This window comes from Galeopterus variegatus, unplaced genomic scaffold, assembly GCF_000696425.1.
Source record: "Galeopterus variegatus unplaced genomic scaffold, G_variegatus-3.0.2 Scaffold2568, whole genome shotgun sequence".
NCBI classification, from domain to species: Eukaryota; Metazoa; Chordata; class Mammalia; order Dermoptera; family Cynocephalidae; genus Galeopterus; species Galeopterus variegatus.
In genome coordinates, this window is record NW_007728679.1 from 100,246 (window position 1) to 121,378 (window position 21,133).

A 21,133-nucleotide genomic window follows, 5' to 3' on the forward strand; every position below is an offset into this window, starting at 1 on the left:
AAGCTGTCTGCCTGCAAATTTCTTTTTCTTTTCAAGTGAAAGAAAATACTTAAAGCTGCTCCACCAGAAGTTTATAATATTTTATATAAACATTCTTAACTGATCTATTTGTAAACATTTTAATGGTAATTCTTTTAGCAAACAAGCAATCTATTCATAACAAACCACACAGCATTTGATGTTTTCTTCATAAATCAGCTGTACCTAGAGCAATTTATCTTTTAAAAAAAAAATGTTTTTCACGAAACACAGTTCTGAGTCGCAAAGAAATCCACAAATAAACACTTTATCTCTTTAATGACTTGCTTAGGCTTCCCTATATTTACTGCTTAATGATCAGAAGCATTTAATTTTCTAAGTTTCATTAAAACCTACCTACAAAGCTGATGGATAGGCAATAGTGATTTGTGATAGAAGACGTGGGAAGTCATTAACCTACCTAGGTGCCAAGGGGAAAAGTAAACATATAAGAGAATACTTTTTTGAAGACAAGTCTCTTCCTATTTGTCATTATTAAACTCTAGAGCATCTGTTCCAAGTTTGATCTTCAATACGGATATGAGGCATTGCCGCCTGGAAATGAAAGTCTAAGATAAGGTAGGATTCTTAAGAGATCTTCATGAAAAAAATAACCCAGGTTGCCATTTACTGGGAAGGGGAAATCAATACAAAGACCTAGAAACTTGTGGAGAGAGGACATTTTCTAGGTATAGGTCATAGTTTATCAAGCTGCCTCTTTTGCAATGTAATTTACTTGCTAATAAGACCAACTGACTCTACCGGAATACTGTGTTATCATCAAAATGTGATTTTAAAATTCTCTTCTCATTTCTTGTGTACTTGAGGGTTGCTGGTGTATTTCCCTCCAGCTCAGACTGGGTAGACAAGGTTGATTTAAAAGAAAATAAATGGTTTTATTACACCTCTTTATTAAAAAACAAAAAACACTGCAAGCCCCACATTGTGCAGTGCACAGAACGTTAAAAGGTATTGAAGAAGCAGGCCTACCGTTCTCATCATCTGACTTATTTTCGTTGTCAGAATCAGTCAAGGTAAGGGCTGAGTTTTCACGACTGGACAGGCCGGAACTGCGCCTGGATTTTATCCCTCTTCCCCACAGTCTGATGGCGTGTTCTGGAGACATTCCTCCCTCTGTATCGGAGTCAGCGTCAGAGCCTGTGCTCAGGGAATAGCCCTGGTGAAGGATCCCCATGTCCGAACAGTAGCCACTTCGGTGCGGGGAGGGCTCGCAGATTCCCAGTTCGGCAAGGGTGAAGTTAGTTCCTAGGGTAACCGTAACAGAGACACTGATTAAAAATCATGAAATGCTTTTACAAAGTTAAAATTTATCCTTACAAAAAAAGCAGACAGACACTTTTTCCACCCAGCAAATACACCAAGTTTGCCATGGTATACAGAAAAAAGTTGTGGGCAAGAGTATTTGGGATAGTGGAATAAATTTGAAAAAAAAAAAAAAAGAGAGAGAGAGAAAGAAAGTAAACATCAATCTCAATCCTAGGACAGAATGCTCAGATTTTATTTCAGAGATTTTTAGACATTTTGACACTGTTGTCTAGATAGCACCCCATAGCTGACAAACACTGGACCTATAATATCTAATATATACCACGCCCTTTCTTGGGTATCTTCTATTTTGTAACTTTTATTTTATATTTTGTAAAATTTTACAACATTATGAAGATGATACTATTATTGTAATCATTTTATAGATGGAAACTGAGGACCAGGGAATTTGAGTGACTAATCCAAGGTCTCGCATCTAGATGATAGCAAAACTTGGATTTGATCTGTCTTCATGTTCTGTGACCTTAACTGTCTAATAAATATCAATGGCAATTAAAAGTTCTGGACTCCAGTCCTGGCTTTTCACTGGTAACAGTCTCGTTTTCTGCAGGTCTCTTACTCTGTGGGACCCAGTTCTCTCATCTATACAATTTGGGTATTAATCTCTTCAGTTTCTCTCAAGATCATTGTGTGCTTCATATGGTAAATATGCCAAACTGTTTTTTTTAAATGAATATACATCATATGTTACTAAAATCAGTATCTGAAGGATGAAGAGTTAACCCTTCTGTTTTTAAATGATGTCAAAGAAGGCTTCATCTGTGGAAAGTGAACATGCACACCTGGGCTGTGCAGGGGTGCATCCATGGCTTGATGGGAAGCAATGAGAATAGACATGTATTGAGCACTTGTGTTACTGAGCACTGGGCCAGGCACTTTATAAACTCTACCTCATTTAAATCTCTTAATAGCCCAGCAGTTTGGGTGTTGATATCTCCACTTTACAAAGAGAGGTGAAATACTCTGTCCAAGGTCACACCTGGGCAAGTGGCAGATCCAGGATTCACCTCTCTGTCTGCAGACCCCATGCCTATGTGCTTTCTACAGCGTCAAGCAGTCTCAATCAAAAGCAAACTGGCAACATTGTTGCACAATAAACACTATTTATTTGGGTGCTTTACTAGCCAGCCTCTTAAGACACTTTAAGGTGTCAATGCAGATTAGATGGAATCACGTGGTCCACTCTACTTATTGACATATACAGCTGATTTCTTTTGTCTTTAACCAATTCATGACAATAAAAATGCAGTGAAGAAATGCACTTCTATACTATGAGTGAAGAGAACCTTATAAGTAACATGAAAGTCAGGAGTTTACCCAAAAGTAAAGTAATATTTATTACATTAGGGCCATTCCCTATCCTTCATGTCCTCTAAACTCGTAATATAACTTGACACTCTATGATAATTCACATACATGATCTCATTTTTCAGCTTTTATTTTAAAAAGCACCAAACAACCACTTACATTAACCTAGTGCGACTTTAATGTGGTAACAGAGAGATTTATTTTTACTCTGAGTTTTTACTTTCCCTTCTTCAGTGCCCATTAAACTTCCACAGCCTAATTTGGCTGTGTGAATGGAATCAAACCCAATTCTATAAATAATTGTCTCTGCCGAGTGAAACTTACTCATTGGAGAGCTAACCCAAGCACAAATTCCTGTTGGCATGGGGTAATTCCCCACTACCTGTGCAGGGGAGAATTCCCCAGGCACAGTTTATCAAGCTGTTGAAATTGTCTGCTCAGACTACTCGGTTCCAGAGTGAAACTTACTCATTGGAGAGCTAACCCAAGCACAAATTCCTGTTGGCATGGGGTAATTCCCCACTACCTGTGCAGGGTAGAATTCCCCAGGCACAGTTTATCAAGCTGTTGAAATTGTCTGCTCAGACTACTCGGTTCCAGTCTGCATCTTTGGTAATTAGGTACTATCTCATAATTGCATACAAAAATATACATTTCAGTCTCAGTGGTCTATAAAACTGAAGGTGCTGAGTTCATATATATCTGATATTACAAGACTTTTCTCTCTTTTGTTGCTTTTCTTATTCTTAAGTAATTGGGGGAAAAAGTCATTTAATATTAATATTCTTCTATTTTGTCTTTAGAGATCACATTTTTCTGGACAGATTCAATAAATATATTGTTTCATTTTCTCTGAATAAATGAATATAACCCAAACTAAAACTAGCATGTTTTTATTCCACATGTGAGAATTTTTAGTGATATAATCTCATTCTCAATGGAGTGGGTATGTTTTAAGGCAACTTTCCTGATGGTTTTCCCACATCTCATTATCAATAACTCACTTTGGAGACCTCCCCAGGAAAAAAGAAACAGCTGTGCAGGAGAGAAAGCCTCAGTTTTCAGAGCACCCCATGTACTTTTTGATTCGGGTACAGAGGTAACAGGCAGTAGGCTTAGGCCATGGGATAAATATGGTGCCGCATCTTCGGTTAACAAATTTACTTGATGAAAATAAATTAAAATTTTATTTTTATTCCAAAACAAACGATCTTCATGCATCGGGTAAAATTTGCATACATTTTTAAAGTGACCACAAATGTTAGAAAGAAAAAAGTGTACTTCAAGAGTTTCAACTTCAAGCTAATAATCCTCAAGCCATAAAGGAACAGCATCATGAAGGAAATTGGAAGTACTGTACTGAATCCACCAGAAAAAAAGTAAATGAGTAAGTTCATATTGGCTTACAGATACAAAGGTCTTCCCTCTAATAACAGAATTGTTTCCTTAAAAAATTATCTTCCAAACTCATCTTCATCTTCCAACAAGACCATCGCTCCTCAGTACCACCTTTTCCCCACCATCCCTAGTTTGCCATCTTTCCATCCTCCACTAACTCAAAGAATAGGAACCTCCTTCTAAGTACCTGGGGCAGATTCTGGACCAACTTCTTTCCCAGGTTTGCTGGCTTAATATATGAAGCTGGTGAGCCTCATACCAAGTAGAAAGGAAAAACAGATCTATCATTTATCAAATCATTCAACAAATATTTATTGTTCCTAGTGCTGTGTGAGGCATTGGGGATATAACAGTGAGTATTATAAAAATATAGTCCATGACATTTACAGTCTAATTGGGAAAGAGACATTAATCAAAGAATCACATAAACAAAGTACAATCCATATAGTGATAAATACTGTATAGGAGAAGGACAGGGAGGCATGAAAGGTCATCTAGTGCTCCAACCCTTCACACTTTCACACACAATATGTTCATCTCGTGTCGGGGTGAACAGGTGGAGGGATTGGGAGTTTCCTCCACTGAGAAGCTATCATTCCCCCTTCAGTTTGTTCTTACCATACATCAGTTTTCCCAAACGTTCCTCTGTATGAATTGATTTCATATGATCATTTTTCATGTAGTTCATCTTACAGCATGAAGCTCCATGTTATACACTTCTGCTCAGAATGTAAAGTAGTATGAGGGAATTTTTAATACTATGTCAACTTATTGTTTTGCACTTACTTTGTTCATCCATGGAAGACTGATTTTGCTGTAATTCATCTGGTATAATTATGTCTTTATTAAGCTCCATGGCAGCTTTGAATAGAAGAGAGAGACTAGTCATTGTGTGATTGTCCAAGCTAAGATTTCTAGTGAAAAGCTGTCAACACGTTATTCCTTCTTTACTATCTTGCACAAAGATAAAGAGGAGGCGTAATATCTCAGTATTCATGGAACACGTTTACCCTCTATCTGCCTCCAACCCTCCTGAAATGGCTGATTAAAGTGTATGGAGATGATGCGCAAAATTCATTTCATTTCAGATATGTATTTTATGGCTGTTGCCAATAAATAAGTTGCCCAGAGTGACTCCCATATTACGTTATCAAGGCCAGAGTAAATATTTTTATAGGTGAATGATTACACAAAATCTATGATATTTAAATCATGCAATTTTAGTATAATGTAAGGTGTTGGGAGAGAATGTTAACATCTAAGAACTATTAGGTGATCAGGATACAGGAACACAAATCTTTAAAAATAACTCTCTTGATAAGTCTCTTCAGCTGTAGGTTTTCTCTTCTGTGATCATAACCACAGTGTATAATCCAAATCCTCTCCACACTTTTTTAGAGAAAAATTTTGCAATAGATATCAAGAGTCATCCTTTGATCCACTAATTCTATTAGGGATTCAATTTTAAGGAAAAATACGTCAGTGCATTGTGATCATGGCTTTATTTTATAAGTTTTAACCAACATCTCACACTTTAAAATAACCTTTAACTAAGACAAACCCATATGTAGCTAAGTCAGAATTTTCATGTCATGGTAATATCAGGATATACAAATAGCACTGAAAATGTCAGCACTTGAACAGATTTTCTACTATGAGGGCAAGAAGATAAAAGTTAACTGTAGTATAGGGGGAGTGCATAAAGAAAACTTTTATTATCTAAATGTTTAATATATCTAAGTCCTTTGAATTTAAGAGAAGAAACTTTACATAGGGAAGTTAAAGTTTGTTATATATGAAAATAGTCACTAATGACCACTTCTAAAAGTAATCCCCACCCATCCCCACCCCTTACTACCAGTATCTCTTTTCATATCAACCACCATATCAATGTCTATGTCATCAATTAATTGCTGATAGCAGAAATTAATATGGTGCCAATGTGAGATTAAACTGCCAAGCTTGTAAAGATGCAGATTTTCATGAAGTCAATAAAAGTGATCAGAAAACCCATTAGGATCATAAACAAGGCCATAGAATAACCAAGATCTAACAGAATTAAGCCATTTAACAAGAAAAAATAGAAATGGTGGTATTGGCTTGATATTGGGAACTTTGAAAGATGATTTGACCAACTTCCGGTTCCAAACCAAGATGGAGTTTTCTAATTCTCTGTACTCCTCCCACATAGGACGGCTGAAAACCCTGGACATTACATGTAAAAACCACATAAGAAGATTCTGAAAATGGAAGAGAGGAAGGCAGACCTATTAAGGTCCTGGAGCCTGAGGAACTACATGGAGGTTAGTTCCCTGAGTTTTATTTCTGCCTCATGTGTCCCGGAGCTAGTGCTGGAGAAACTTGCAATTGGAAATACTGATGGGAGCAGACAAAATAAACCCAAAGCACAGCCCACTGTAACAATGGATTCTCCCCTACACCTCCTTGGTGTTTTTTTTTTTTTTTTTTTTGTTATTGTTACCTAGTATTTAATATAAATATCTTACATTTAAATGTTGCGTGATTGCAGATATGTATGAGCTATACAAAATAATCCGTACCAAATAATTACCAACATTATCTAAAACATAATTTTCATAAAAATATAAAAACTATGTAATTGTATATGGAATGATCACAATTTTGACAGTTACTGAAGGAACTACTTAACAATTCTAATGTTTTATGCAGACATATACTAAAATACTTCACATAAATGGTCTCTTAATGTCTTTTATCTGCATTTACACATTCAGATATTTTCTCAAATGTTGATAAAACCATTTGCCAAAAATCCTATGGCAAAAAGCTACAGAGTACGTGTACATGCATTACTAATCATAAAAATTTAAGTCAGATATTTATATTCAATTATTTGTATTCCAATTGTGATTTAAGAATCGCAACTTTCTATTATCGGTGCTCCCACCCGAGGGTTCAGATCCCACATGCAGACCGGTTCCCGCTCACTGGCTAAGCGAGGCACGGGAGCAGCGCCGAGGGTTGCAATCCCGTTGCCGGTCCCCGGTCCGGTATGGGGGCGACACTGAGGGTTGCGATCTGTTGCCGGACACGGAAAAAGACAAAAAGACAAAAAAAAAAAAAAAAAAAAAAAAAAGATCTAGTGGTGAGCCAGAACTGTTATCCTCACCCAGTGGTAAAGAGACTTTCCTGACTCCCCCATAATGGGAACCTGATCTTTCACCTCCTCCTGGGGTCAGGTCACATGTCCAACCTTTCCCCTTGGTTCAGTGTCAGTGACCTACTAAAACAGAAGATTTACATAAGATCCAGAGTTGCAAAACATAACGCTTCAATTATCTAAGATATAGTAAAAAAATTCTCATACCAAGAACGAGGAAAATCTCAACTTGAATGAGCAATGATAATTATATAAATAGAAGTTAATAAATCCTTAGGAAAATCAATGAATCCATCAAATAGTTCTTTGCAAAAAATGACCCTCTATGGTCATGATGCAAAATGCAAGCCTAAAGTGAAAGGTGTTGTACACTCATACAGTTTTGCCATAAAATGTATATTATGCCCCATCCAAAAGGTGTTATTCTTTACCCTTTTGAAAAAATATGTGTATTTTGAATAGTAAATAGTGTTAAAAATAAACTGAAATGCAATCTTGATAATCAGTTTTATTTTTTTAAGATAAAGTTGCAATAAATTATTTTTACTATTTAATATGAAATGTTGGTTCTTTTAAACATGGATTCCTTTTTCTAAGTAGCCTTTTTCTAGGATCATGTATCCTAAAACAAAGATAATCTCTTGTAAACAAAAATGGGTCACTTTTCTTGAGCAAATGTTAGAGTCTATATTTTAAAGTCAGAAATGAATATGAAGTCTAAAGTTTTCTAATAGGTATTTAAAAAAGAGATAGAAATTATATTATAGTTCTTTTTACCACAGTAATTGATGTAATTTGATCTGATTGCTTAAGTTTTTGTGAAATAAAATGTTTTTAAAAATATGGCAATTATAACTGATAAAATATAATTTTTATTTGTTTCATTAATTAAAATGCATTGCCGAATTGTTAGCTAGTATTTAATATAAATATCTTACATTTAAATGTTGCGTGATTGCAGATATGTATGAGCTATACAAAATAATCCGTACCAAATAATTACCAACATTATCTAAAACATAATTTTCATAAAAATATAAAAACTATGTAATTGTATATGGAATGATCACAATTTTGACAGTTACTGAAGGAACTACTTAACAATTCTAATGTTTTATGCAGACATATACTAAAATACTTCACATAAATGGTCTCTTAATGTCTTTTATCTGCATTTACACATTCAGATATTTTCTCAAATGTTGATAAAACCATTTGCCAAAAATCCTATGGCAAAAAGCTACAGAGTACGTGTACATGCATTACTAATCATAAAAATTTAAGTCAGATATTTATATTCAATTATTTGTATTCCAATTGTGATTTAAGAATCGCAACTTTCTATTATGTGTACCACCTAACATGTCACTATTTTGATGTTTCTAAACCTTTAAAATAATTATTTTAATCTATATAAATGATGTGTCCAAAGTTTTACAATTTGTAACTAGAACCATCCAATGTAATAAAACACATTCCAGATCAAGGAAACACCAAAATGGCTAATGAAGACAGGAGAGTTTCCAATTTCCTAGGTTTTCCTAGAAGCTGTATAACTTCCAGAAAAAGATGAATATGGCATTTTCCTCTGATATGGTGGCATTTTCCCAGTCCAACCTGAACACAGCTCAGTTTGGAAAACTCAAAAGCAGCCACAACAAAAGGTTCTGCAGAACTGGCAGTTCATGAATAGAAGTGAAATGTCTGGAAACCCAGCTAGCTGGAGACTCCTGTATGCTGATGAAAATTCCAAGATTGAAAATCAATTCCAGTATTAAAAACTGTAGCCATCACTTATCCCATGCAAGAGCAATACAAGTGAGTACATGCATCTGAGCATGTGAGACGGTGCCTCTCCAAACATTTTTTTTTTTTAATCTGAGAGACAAAAGAAAAGGGGAGGTGGGGAGAGCAGCAGTGAGTTAGCTGTAATAATCTAGCTGTTCCACATTTGCAAATGGCTACTAGATTAATTTATCTTACTGAGAGCTTCATGATGTGGTAGACACTGTCCTAAATGCTTTTATGTACAGATTTCCAATTATTTAGGTCAGCAGCCCTATAAAATACTCACTATAAAGCCTAGGGGGTTAAGAAAGTGAGAATTAGAATGACTGTTTTAAAAATACTTGTTAACCGTATAGTCTTAGAAATAATTACTTCTGCTGAGTCTTTGTTTACTCATTTATGAAGTGGACATAAAAATAGCACCTACCTTCACGGAGCATTAAATTAGATAAAGCAGATATTAAAATGCTTAGAACATTGCCTGCCACAGAGTATCCACACAACAAATATAGCTGTTATGGTGATCCTCACTTTATAGATAAAGAAACTTGCTTTATTTCTTTATTAATGCTTTCTATTTTTTTTGAGTTGATATACAAAGTTTTGGAACAATGAACTTTTCCAGAAATGTGCCCATTTTATCTGTATGTTTAAATGGGTTGGCACAAGGTTATCCATGTATTTTTGAGTCCTTTTAAATCTCTGCTAGATTTGTAGAATGCTGTCTTTATTTTCATTCCTCGTATTCTTTATCTGTGCTCTCTTTCTTTTTATTCAGTTGGTTTTGTTAATGATTGTATTTGTCTTTCAAAAAAACAAAGTTCTGCTGTATTCTTTATCTGTGCTCTCTTTTTATTCAGTTGGTTTTGTTAATGATTGTATTTGTCTTTCAAAAAAACAAAGTTCTGCTTTTCTGACTCTGTCTACTGTCTGCATATGTTTTTTATTTTATTCATTTCTACTCTTATATGTATAAATTATCCCTTTCTTTGAGTTCATTCAATTGTTCTTTACCATACCTTTAAAATTTAATTTATGGGAAATGCAAATTAAAACCTCATTGAGATATCATCTCACATCGGTGAGATTGGCTATAATCAAAAAGACTGAGAATAATAAATGCTGACCAGGATGCAGAGAAAGGTGGTTGGTGGGACTGTGAATTAGTACAGCCATTATGGAAAACAGTATGGAGTTTTCTCAAACAACTACCAATAGATCTACCATATGATCCAGGAATCCCACTTCTGCATATATACCCAAAGGATTGGAAAACATCATGTTAAAGGGATACCTGCAGTCCCATGTTTATCGCAGCTCTATTTACAATAGCCAAGATATGGAACCAACCTAAATGTCCATCAACGTATGACTGGATAAGGAAAATGTGGTATATATACACAATAGAATACTACTCAGCCATAAAAAAGAATTAAATTCTGACATTCACAGCAACATGGATGAGCTTGGAGAAAATTATGTTCAGTGAAACAAGACAGGCACAGAGGGATAAATACTGCATGTCCTCACTCATATGTGGGAGCTAAGAGAGAAAGAAGGAAGGAAAGACCACAGTGGTGGTGTGTTGGACGTGCAGAGGGAAAGAACAGACGTAGGGTTGCAAGGGGTTGGGGAGGGTGGGTGGAGAGGGTGTTTAGGGAAACACTGGGTGGGAGACACAGGGAATAATTGCAATTTGAGGTAGTGGGCATGCTGATATTGATATGATCACCACATCTTGGGCACAGGTGCTGACTGTCAGTTCTGTGACACATAAATATGTATAATTGATTAAAAAAATTTATTTAAGTAAAATAGTCTGATCTATGTATTTAATGTTCAGCCATTCTTTTTTATCATAAGGATCTCAGACTGTACATTTCTGTACACTGCTACTAATTTGCTCTTTGCTGTCCTATCAATAATCAAAAGATATATGTTGAAATTGCTTACTAAGAGGGGTGTGTTCTGGGACTTGTCTAGATTTCTGATTATTATTGACTTCTAATGTAAGTACTTGGTGGACAGAGAACAAACTCTCCAGGATTTTCATCTGGAAATTTATTGAGACTTACTTTGTAGCCCAGCCTACAATACATATTGCAGAATGTTCCCTTGAAAAATGGTGTGATTCTAGAGTTCTTGAGTGCAGTATCCTATATTTATAGGACATTTGTCTATTAGGTCAAGGTGACTGGCAAAATTGTTCAAATTCTCTGTACTCTTACCAATATTTTTGGTCTAGATGTTCTATCATTTACTAAGAAGAGAGTTAAATCTGTGATTATGGATTCTCCTTTATCTTTCTTTTAGTCAATTTTGCTGCTGCTTCTTGTTCTCTTTGTCTCTCTCCCCATCTGTCTCTCAGTGAAAGTATGTTATTAGGTACATAGACTATTCCTCGGGGGCAAATTGACCCTGTTATCAATTTGAAACCTCCATCTTTTTCTCTTGGCGTAATTGTGGTCTTGAAGTCTATTTTGCCTGCTATGAAATAGTCAAGCCAGCTTTCTTATTTTTACTGTAACCAATAAACATGTGATACAACTATTTCCATTAATTTACTTTCAACTTTTCTGTGTCTTTATATTTAACATATGTCTTTTGTAGACAGCATATAATTAGGACTTGCTATTTAAGTAACCTGACAATCTCTGTCTTTTAATTGGTGCAACCATCTATTTATATTTAATGTAATTATTGATATGGCTGGATTTAGTTTCATCATTGTGTTATGTTTTTCCTGTTTGTCCTTTTTCCCCTTTCTGTGCTTTCTTTCCTACCTTCTCATAGGTTAAGAATTTAAAAAAAAAATTTATTTACATTTGGTTATAAGCTTTTTAGCCATCTCCTCACACATTATTCTAGTGATGCTGTAGGGATTGCAATACATATTGTTGTTATCAGACTATTTAGAGTTCTAATTTTACTTGATAGATGCTATGCCTACAATTTCTGTGAATTCATAATTTCCTAATTTTAAAAAATTCTCAGCCATTGCCTCTTTTAAATATCTACTCACTTCCGTACTCTTTATTCTCTTTACTAATTAAACTATGTATATCTCATGCTATCCTCCTTTCTTAATGTCTCTATTGGGTTTTTAATTTCTTTTCTCTTTGTGCTGTCTCTTGCTAATTTCTTATGATTATTTTTTCAGTTGACTAATTCTCTCTCTAATTGTGCCTGGTCTCATAGTCACTATATGTATAAAGCTTTTTTTATTTCAACAATTTGTATTTCATTTATAAAACTGATATTGCTTTCAACTGCTGCTGTTCTGTTTTTCTATTATACATAGTTGGTAGAATGTAACTGACAAATTCTCATGGTTTAGGACAGTAAAGGTCAAAATCAATTGATTTGCTTACTCTGATTATAAAAGTTTGCTTTCTTATGTACTTAACTATATTTAATATTAGCCCGTATTGGTTTGTTTTAATTTTCAAAAATCACAAGGGCCGAAACTGAGGATTCTTGCCATCTCAAAAGATTTGTGTCTGTTTCTGTCTAGGCCTTGTGGTACTATTAACCACATATTTCTTTTCAGGTTTCCTTGCTTAATATGTGAATCTCAGTTTCATGTTCTTCCCTTTGCTCCAAGCCCAAGGTGCAGTGTTCCAATTCTGGTTATGTTAGCACCCCTTGCTCTCAGTGAAAACCTATTGTGTGCTTGCAATCCAATGCTCAGATTTCTAGCTTTAGCTTATTTTTAGTTCTTATGATTCTGCTTTTTTCTTTTTAAGTTGCCTGGAGATTTCTCTTCCTTACTGTGAGGACTAGTTTGCTGTTGTTGTTGTTGTGTTGATCAAGCTATTTAGTATTCCTGTTTCAATTTTCTCACCTGTCAAATGGGGAGATAACAGTATTTGGCTCATATGGTCATTGTGTCAACGATTATACACATATATATAGATAGATAGATAGATGTCTGTGTGTGTGTGTGTAATATACACACATAAGTTTAGAACAGTACAGAACAAAATAAATCAATAAATATTAGCCGTTATTAATATTAGTATTATTGTTATTTTTCTAGTGCATGTAAAACTATAAAATAATGAGCAATGAAATGGGATTCCATTTTAGAATTTATTCTACTCTAATATAAATGAAAAGCAGTTTCTAGTTAAGCTGGATATATTTAGATATACTTAATGTTTATTCCCTTAAGTAATGTAATATCCTACTTTCTCAGAGTAATACAAAGAATATTTGGTATGTCAATGAAGAAGCTACTAACATTAATTGAAATTTTGACAAAGGCACATGACATTTGCATTTGCAGCACTCATCAAGGTTCCTGTTTGCAGCATGCATTTGATGTTTTGAAAATATTTTGACTTTCTCATCACTGAAGGATTATTCTAGATTTCAAGAGTTAATTAACTCATTTACAGTCTGACATCTAGTGAGATAGATGGGTCACAGTCTATCACCAGGTGAATATAAGTAGAGCAGATATTTTGCCTCCGTAATTAATCAGGCTATATATTCTGACCACAGCTATTTGGGAGGAAATGTTAATTATATACACTTGTGTGTAAAACAATTCCTTTAAGTCAACTGCTTCATCACCCGTTACTGCTAGGGTTTTAGATACTTCCCTAAAATGTTGTTAAGAATTCAGCCATTGAGCTTAGAGAAAATGGCAAGCCCATGGTTTCCTAGTGCCTGTTAGCACTTGTTAAACAAGGAGAGGATAATTGAAACTGAGTCAAGAGTTTTCCTTTTCTTCCTTTCCCACCTTGCTTCCTGTGTTCCAAACACATGTCGTAGGTTACAAATACATGTAAAGCCTTAATTACATTTAGCATCTGGCAGCTGTTGACTTACAGAGAGTTGTTGAGTCATGCAGTGCCAAAGTCAAAAAGGAGTTCAGGAATAGAAGGCAGAAGCTGGCTAAATAGAGTTAAAAAAAATCTCATGTCATCACAGCTGAAATACGATACCATCAGCACTGCTATATACGTGGTATGCCAAAGTCAAAAAGGAGTTCAGGAATAGAAGGCAGAAGCTGGCTAAATAGAGTTAAAAAAAAATCTCATGTCATCACAGCTGAAATACGATACCATCAGCACTGCTATATACGTGGTATGAGTGATGCTGTAACTAATCAGATTCAGCAATGCCAGAGACTAATTCTCCACTGAAATACATCATTCTGGTGTGGTTAGAGCCATAAACCAAAGGACCTTACAACTATTGCTATCAACACATGATAAATTTATTCACCTGTAATAGAGACAACAGCTTCACAAAGATTTCAGCATATTTAGAGGCATCAACTGATGACTTTTAAACATAAGGTCTTCACACTATTCACTTAAAACTGTTATCCAAAATTAGATGTGTTAAGCAATTTCATTTATATATTGATTATCACAAGAATCTTTTGGAAGAAATAAGTCTCCTGAGAAAATGGCAAAAAGAGAACAACAAACCTTTAATACTGGACACCATTTGCAACACAATGGCAATTTTATGAGTAGAAAAGTATTAGAAATAATAGCATTGGTCATAATATGAATAGATATCAAATTATAAATATTTATTTATGCAATAATATTACAAGTGCTATATGTCATTTATAGATACATATATAGTAACAGGAAAAATGTGGACTAAAATAATAAACAACAAATTCTTAGCAATTATTTCTGGAGGAGGAGGGAGAAGAATCCAATTAGGGAGGGAAAAAAGCATTTGAAGGAAACTTGAGAAAATATTAACACATTAATTACAAGTGATGACTATTGCTTAGTTCTTGATACTTTGTGACTTCAAGGTGTTGTTTTAAATTAAATTAATTTTAAAAGTTTAAAAATTAAAGCCTTTGAACAGTCTGTTTCTATTCCATACTTTAAAATATTTGTGGTATCATCATTTTTCTATTATGTCATATTACTCAGCATTTCTATGTTCATGTTTTGAATTAAACTATGTAGAAATGCCTCCAATTGCAGGTCTTTTTAAGTTTCAGTCAATCTGGAATAAAGTTATGAAGCAAAAGCACATGTAACCAAATTATTATATGACTGATATACTGCTGAGAAATCTATGCACTTTTCTCCCTAGGAGAGAGACTATATATTTGTGCAGTTAAGTATATTTCAGAAGCAAGTAACCCAAAGTTTGAATTTCTACTTCACCACTTATAGTTTGATCATGTGCAATTTAATTAACACCCCACTCCTGATCTTTAGTTTTCCCATCTATGAAATAAGCTTGATAATAACTAAGCTCATATGGCTGAAGAGATAAAAGTCATCTACACTCATAAAACACTTAACAGGGAGCTAGAACATAAGAGATACTGAATACAATGTTTTAGAAAATAATACAAAGTAGTAGTTATAGTAGAAACAGTACAGAAACAGTGGTAGAAAATTTCAGTCCCTCATTCCTGTAATCAACATTCAACTGTAACATACATTATTTCATTACCCTACATCATAAATGAGGGCTACTGGGAGCTGACTATATGGGAGCAGACATATTATATATGAAAGGAGTCTTAAAACCTAAAATAATGGGACTCTACAGCTAGTAGAACAAAAGCAAAGACCCCCTATTCGTTGGTACACACATGCATTCATTTGACTTACGGTGCTTACTAAGTGCTAAGCCTTGTTCTAAGGGCTTGAGATGTAACAGCAAACACAACAGACCAAGATCTCTGTCCTTATGAAGGTTATATTTCAGCTGGAGTAAACAGACAGTAAACAGTTAGCATAATGGTTAAGTATATGGTATCTTAAAAGGTGATAAGTGATATTAAAAAAAAAACAAGAGAGAGACAAAGGAGAATAGTGCAAGGTTATTTGTGAGCATGTTGTATAATTGGATCTGGGAAAGCTCACTGAGAAGGTGGTGTTTAGGCAAAGACTTAAAGAAGTTGAGGGAGTTAGCCTTTCCAACACCTGGGGCAAGAGGAAACCATTGGTGCAAAGGTCTCAGGGAGAAGCATGCCTGGCTTGTTCTAGAAATAGCAAGGAGGACTTTGTGGCTGGAATGAAGTGATCAAAAGCAGAATCTTAAGAGAAGGATCAGAGAATTAATAAAAGAGCTGGGTTCCTTAAGGCTTTGGGGTGATCTTAAGGATGTTTGTTTTTACTCACAGTGAAATAGAAAGCCATTGCATTTTTCTGGGGGAAGACATCATCTAATTTGCATGTTAAAAGGATTACTCTGACTATTGTGCTAGAATATAAGGGGAGGGAGGCAAGAATAGAATCAAGGAGACCACTTAGAAAGCATTTATAAACAATGATTACACCCCATCTGGATGGAAGCAATGGAGTGCTGGGCAGTGGTAGAGTTTGCTGATGGATTGCATGTGGGGCGTGGTAGAAGAAAGCAGTCAGCAGTGACATCAACATTTTTGGACTGAAAACTAGAAGGAGAGAGTTACTGTCTATTGAGATGGGGAAGGCTACGAGAAGAACAGGTGTGTCGGGTGCGTGTGTGTGCAGAAGATCAGGTTTTCCATCTTAGACATGTTGAGCTTGAATTCTGTATTCAACATACAAGTGGAGATGCTGATCAGGTAGCTGAATATGTAAGAGACAGATCTGATATAAAAGATACTGATTAGGGAGTTACTGGCATACAGATGCTATTTAATGCCATGGAACTGGACCAGATCAGCATTACAGTTTGGAATAACTGTAGATGTAAAAGAACACTAAAGACTGAGCACTGTGTTGCTTTTTTTATTAAGAGTTTGGTGCCAAGAGGAGGAAGGAGTATAGGAGTCTGAAAAGATCATCCAGTGTAATAGGAGGAAAGCCATAACTGTGTGGTGGAATAGAATCTAAGTGAGGAAAATGTATCAAAGAGTGATTAACTGTTTCAAATGTTACTGATAAGTCATTAAGATAAGAATTAAGAATTAATGATTATGATATGGCAACACGGTAATCATTGGTGACCTTGGCAAGAGCAATTATGTGGAGGGGTATATGTGACAGTCTGATTGGATTCTATTTATGAGGAAACCGGGGAGAGGAATCAAAGGCAATCAGATAGGCACCTCTTCTGAGATTTGCTGCAAAGAGTAGTAAAGGAAGGTGGCAGTAACTAGAGGAAGAAGTGGGTGACCAGAAGTTAGAAAAAACAATAGCACAGTTGTGTGCTGGTAGGAATGAAAATGGTTCACTTAGGAGAGAGAAATGAGAGAATACCTGGAGCAATCTGGAGACCAGTGGGACTGTGACCTTGCACCCAAGTGGGGGTTTCACCTGGGATAACAGTAGCAACTGTTCATTTACTGTGATAGGCAAAAAGGCAGAGCATGTGGTGCCGATGCCAGGAGTGTGTAGATGGTAGATACGGTTTGGGAATTTGCTTCTGATTGGGGATGGGGAGAAGTGCCAGGAGCTTAGGAGAGAACAGAGGGGATGAAGTTGACATCTAGAAAAGTGAGAGAATGCATAAACCAGACAGTTTAGTATGACTGAAGAGCAGAATTAAGAGGACTACTTGAAATATAACATGTTTCAAAACTACTGGAAACAAATTTATTTTTCTATACTGATCATACTAAACTCATCACTCACTAGGGCTACCTTAATTCACATGGAAAAAATTAAATTATAGTGATTATATTGAGTTTTTAAAAATGAGACAGTATTAAATGCAGTGTAGAAACATTGTCCTTAAAAAAGGTGGTTGGTTATTACATTAAGGGCAAAAATTAGAGCAATAGGGGCTATATGTTGGTACTTCAAAAAGTTTGTGGAAAAACAGAAGTAAAAGATAATACAAATTTTTCCATGAACTTTTTGAAGATCCCTTATATGTGGATTATATTATATTATTTCTTAAGTATTAGTTCTAAGTATAAATGCTAAATCTATAGTAATTAATTAGTATTACATCACAAACTTCTATTTTTCACCCGATAAAGATACCATCTTTAAGACAAGAGTTCTTTATCTTGAAACACTGAAATTCACATTTTTAGATCCATAAGTGAACACGAGAACAACAAACTATCAGTTTCAACAGGGCCATCCTCTCAGAGCCAACTTTCCCATTGGGCACAACAGGCACAATATGATAGAGCCCATAATACTTTTAGGTGTCCACAAAGAACCTTTATTTATTTTTTTTTAATCCAGAAAAAAGTAAACTTTTAGGTTGTACGGAACATCTTAATATATAACAGTAATACATTTGTCTTTATATCAATGCTGTTGCTACATAAACTTTAAGTATTTTTACGGAGGAAGGGGCTGGCAAAGCAAAAGTGCCTGGGGCCCATGGAAGTTACGGGGCAGTCCTGCTTTCCTCCATGAAATCATTAGATATATGGAAGCCAAAACCACTACAAATGAAAACACCAACCTCCTCAAAGGATTTTTAAAAGAAATTTGGATTGTGTTCTGATATTGTTATGATTCCAAATGCAAAAATAATGTATTCCCATACATAAACATCAAATGCTCTGGTCACTTGGATTTTCTTTCTTTTTTTTTTTTTTAGTGATGTGTAGGCATTGTATTAGGTATTATAAGTAATCTAGAGATTATCTAAAGTATACAGAAGGATAATCGTGGATTATATGCAAATACTGCACCATTTTATATAAGGGACTTGAATATCAGCAAATTTTGGTATCTGCAGGGGTCCTGGAACCAATCCCTCGCACATTCTGGGGGATGAAGTTTCAGAGGCTGGAAGTCCAGGGTATGCATCTGGTGAAGGCCTTCTTTGGTGGTGACTTCAGTGATGACAGCATATCACATTGCAAAATGGAGGAGTAGAGAGAGCCACTTGGCTTTTTTGAGACACAGGAACAGTGCCTGGTCTCTGTTTTCAGGCGTTCTGGCAAGGCATGTTCAGTGCTAATATCATCCTGCCTCTTTTAATTAGTGGAACAACTGTTTAGTCATTACAGTAAACTTCCTTGGCCCTTCCTCATTTTCCCAAAGTATCTCCCAGAATCCAATGAGTCTGCTGTCTTTTATTTGGCTTTCAGAGAGGACATTTATCAAAGATTTTTTGCAAAGCATACTGCCTTAGGAATCAGTATCAGCGATGGAAAGGGGCAAGAATTACCTCCCCTGAGAAGCACAGAAACAGGAAGGCTCTTTGGCTTTCCAGAAGTCACAAAGCATACTGCTGACAGAGCTGAGAATTAGGATACATCTCCCCTGTCTTTTCTTCCTTTTATTTTTAAATCAGGGGTCACTTCTGGTAGATTGCTTTTTTCTTAAAATGCCAACTTTTCCCAACAAAACTGCTACATCTCTGGAATGACGGGCAATTAAATCCAATGTGACAATTGTTCTCTATCGAGATGTTTCTTTTTGCTGAGGTTTTCCAGGTGCTTTATGAAAAACATTTGCACTACGTGGCACCTTGTGAGCCTTCATCTGAGAAGCAGCATTCCCTTATTAAGACAGCTTTGCTTTCAAAAGGGGCAGTGGTTTTTTTGCTCCCACGTGGCTCATGAACAGCCCGCCAGGAATATTGCCGTGTCACCAGCACAAGTCCGGTATTCATATGTCATGAGGGGTTAGGGCCTCATTAATTTCTCTGCTCTCATTTCAGGTTGTTTAGGGATCAGCAGCAGATTATTATTTCAAACACTTGCTTCAATTTCCTCTTTCTTAGAATTGGCTCCAAATCACTTTCTCTTGTGTGCAGTGTGCTCAGTCTCCATTCGGATAAGAAAATCAAAATAGTCCTTTCAGAAAACCTGTCCATCAGCATTATCAGGAACACACCCCACAAAGGCTTTGGTTGAATTTCCTGCATATCAGGTAGGTTTTATGTTTCTTTGTACTTAAGTCCCCCCAAGAATAGTTGCCATTATACTGCACACACAGACCCAAGGGCACACACTGTTCATGTTTCAAACTGATGAGTTCAATTTGGTTCTACACATAGACTAAAAGGTGCTAAGAACCAACTAGGGATACAGAGATAGGAAAGCTGTGTTCTTACTTTTGGGGGTCTCACAGGCTAATAAATAAGATAAACATATAAATATAGAATTAAAATATCATATCTCATTTCTGATAAGTTTATTTTTTACTCCACATACGTTGGTGGGAATGGAAGGGCAGATGTAGGGGAGAGGTAACTATTTCTTCATTCTTTAGAAAAACCTGATCTTAGATAGCAAACATGAATCTTCAGATTCTTCTGAAAATTAGAGGATGGAATGAGAAGCATTGGCTCATTCGTTCATTCACTCAACAAACATTTATGGCTTAATATGTTGATTGTATGTCATGTGTCAAAACTGGATATAAACACTTTACATGCAAAATCTCATGTAATCCTCAGAACAAAACTACAAAGAAGTTAGGAAACACAAAAGAAAAAAAAATTCCTAAGACCACATAAAGAGTAGATAGAGAAGCCTTGATTCAAGCATTTCTTTTTTGACTTTAAAGCCTGTATACTCTTCCACAAGCTAAGCCACACTCCATGGGTCTATAGATTTTCAGCTTTAAAATTTCATGATTATGTACTTCTAGTGAGAGACTAGGCATACAGCCACTTTTCCCAATTAGGATACTGGAAGGTGGGGTGAGGGCCAGGGGAGGCAGAAAAAAAGAGGCTCTTTAGAGAATCTGTAAAAAAAAAAAAAAAGTGCAAAACAGGAATAAAATCCTTTTACAAGAGAATGGTTTATGGACTCCTAAACTTTAGTTTCTCCCAGCTGTTCAAATCAATGAAATAATCTGTAGATTATCAAAGTGAATTAGGCTCATTTCTTTAAATACTCTTTTTGCTATAAATGAGTAAGAAATGAGCAGACACAAGGCACCCAATGTAAAGACGTGAAGAATTGAGCATCCCTTGATCTTAGTAAGAAACTATGCAACATTAACAATGACTTTTTGACTTGTCAGCTCCTCACCACACCAGATCCTTCTTGGTAGTTCTGGCTAATCTTTACCATCACAATCCCAGGATCGAGTGTAGTAGGTACTCAATAAATTTTTAATACACAGGTATATTAGAAATAGAGAAATGTCCCTCTTTCATTCATCAAAAATGTGTTACTTTATTTTACTCTGTGCTTCTACCTTCTTCATCTTCTGACTTTTCCTTCTAAGTGCTTTATTTTTCTTAAAATATGCCATGAGGTTCTAATACAGGTAAAAAAAA

General features: G+C 35.5%; 1 protein-coding gene across 1 annotated transcript in view; it reads right to left on the reverse strand.

Annotated features, from left to right (window-relative positions):
* Positions 1–811: 811 nt before the first annotated feature.
* LOC103598323 (teneurin-2-like) overlaps positions 812–21,133 on the reverse strand; it is an 85,364-nt gene continuing 65,042 nt past the window's right edge. The window contains exons 2-3 of the mRNA XM_008582321.1: positions 4,858–4,932; positions 812–1,284 (exon numbers count right to left, since the gene is read on the reverse strand). Of these exons, the coding sequence (XP_008580543.1) occupies positions 812–1,284; positions 4,858–4,932 (548 nt within the window). The remainder of the gene's footprint in view (positions 1,285–4,857; positions 4,933–21,133) is intronic.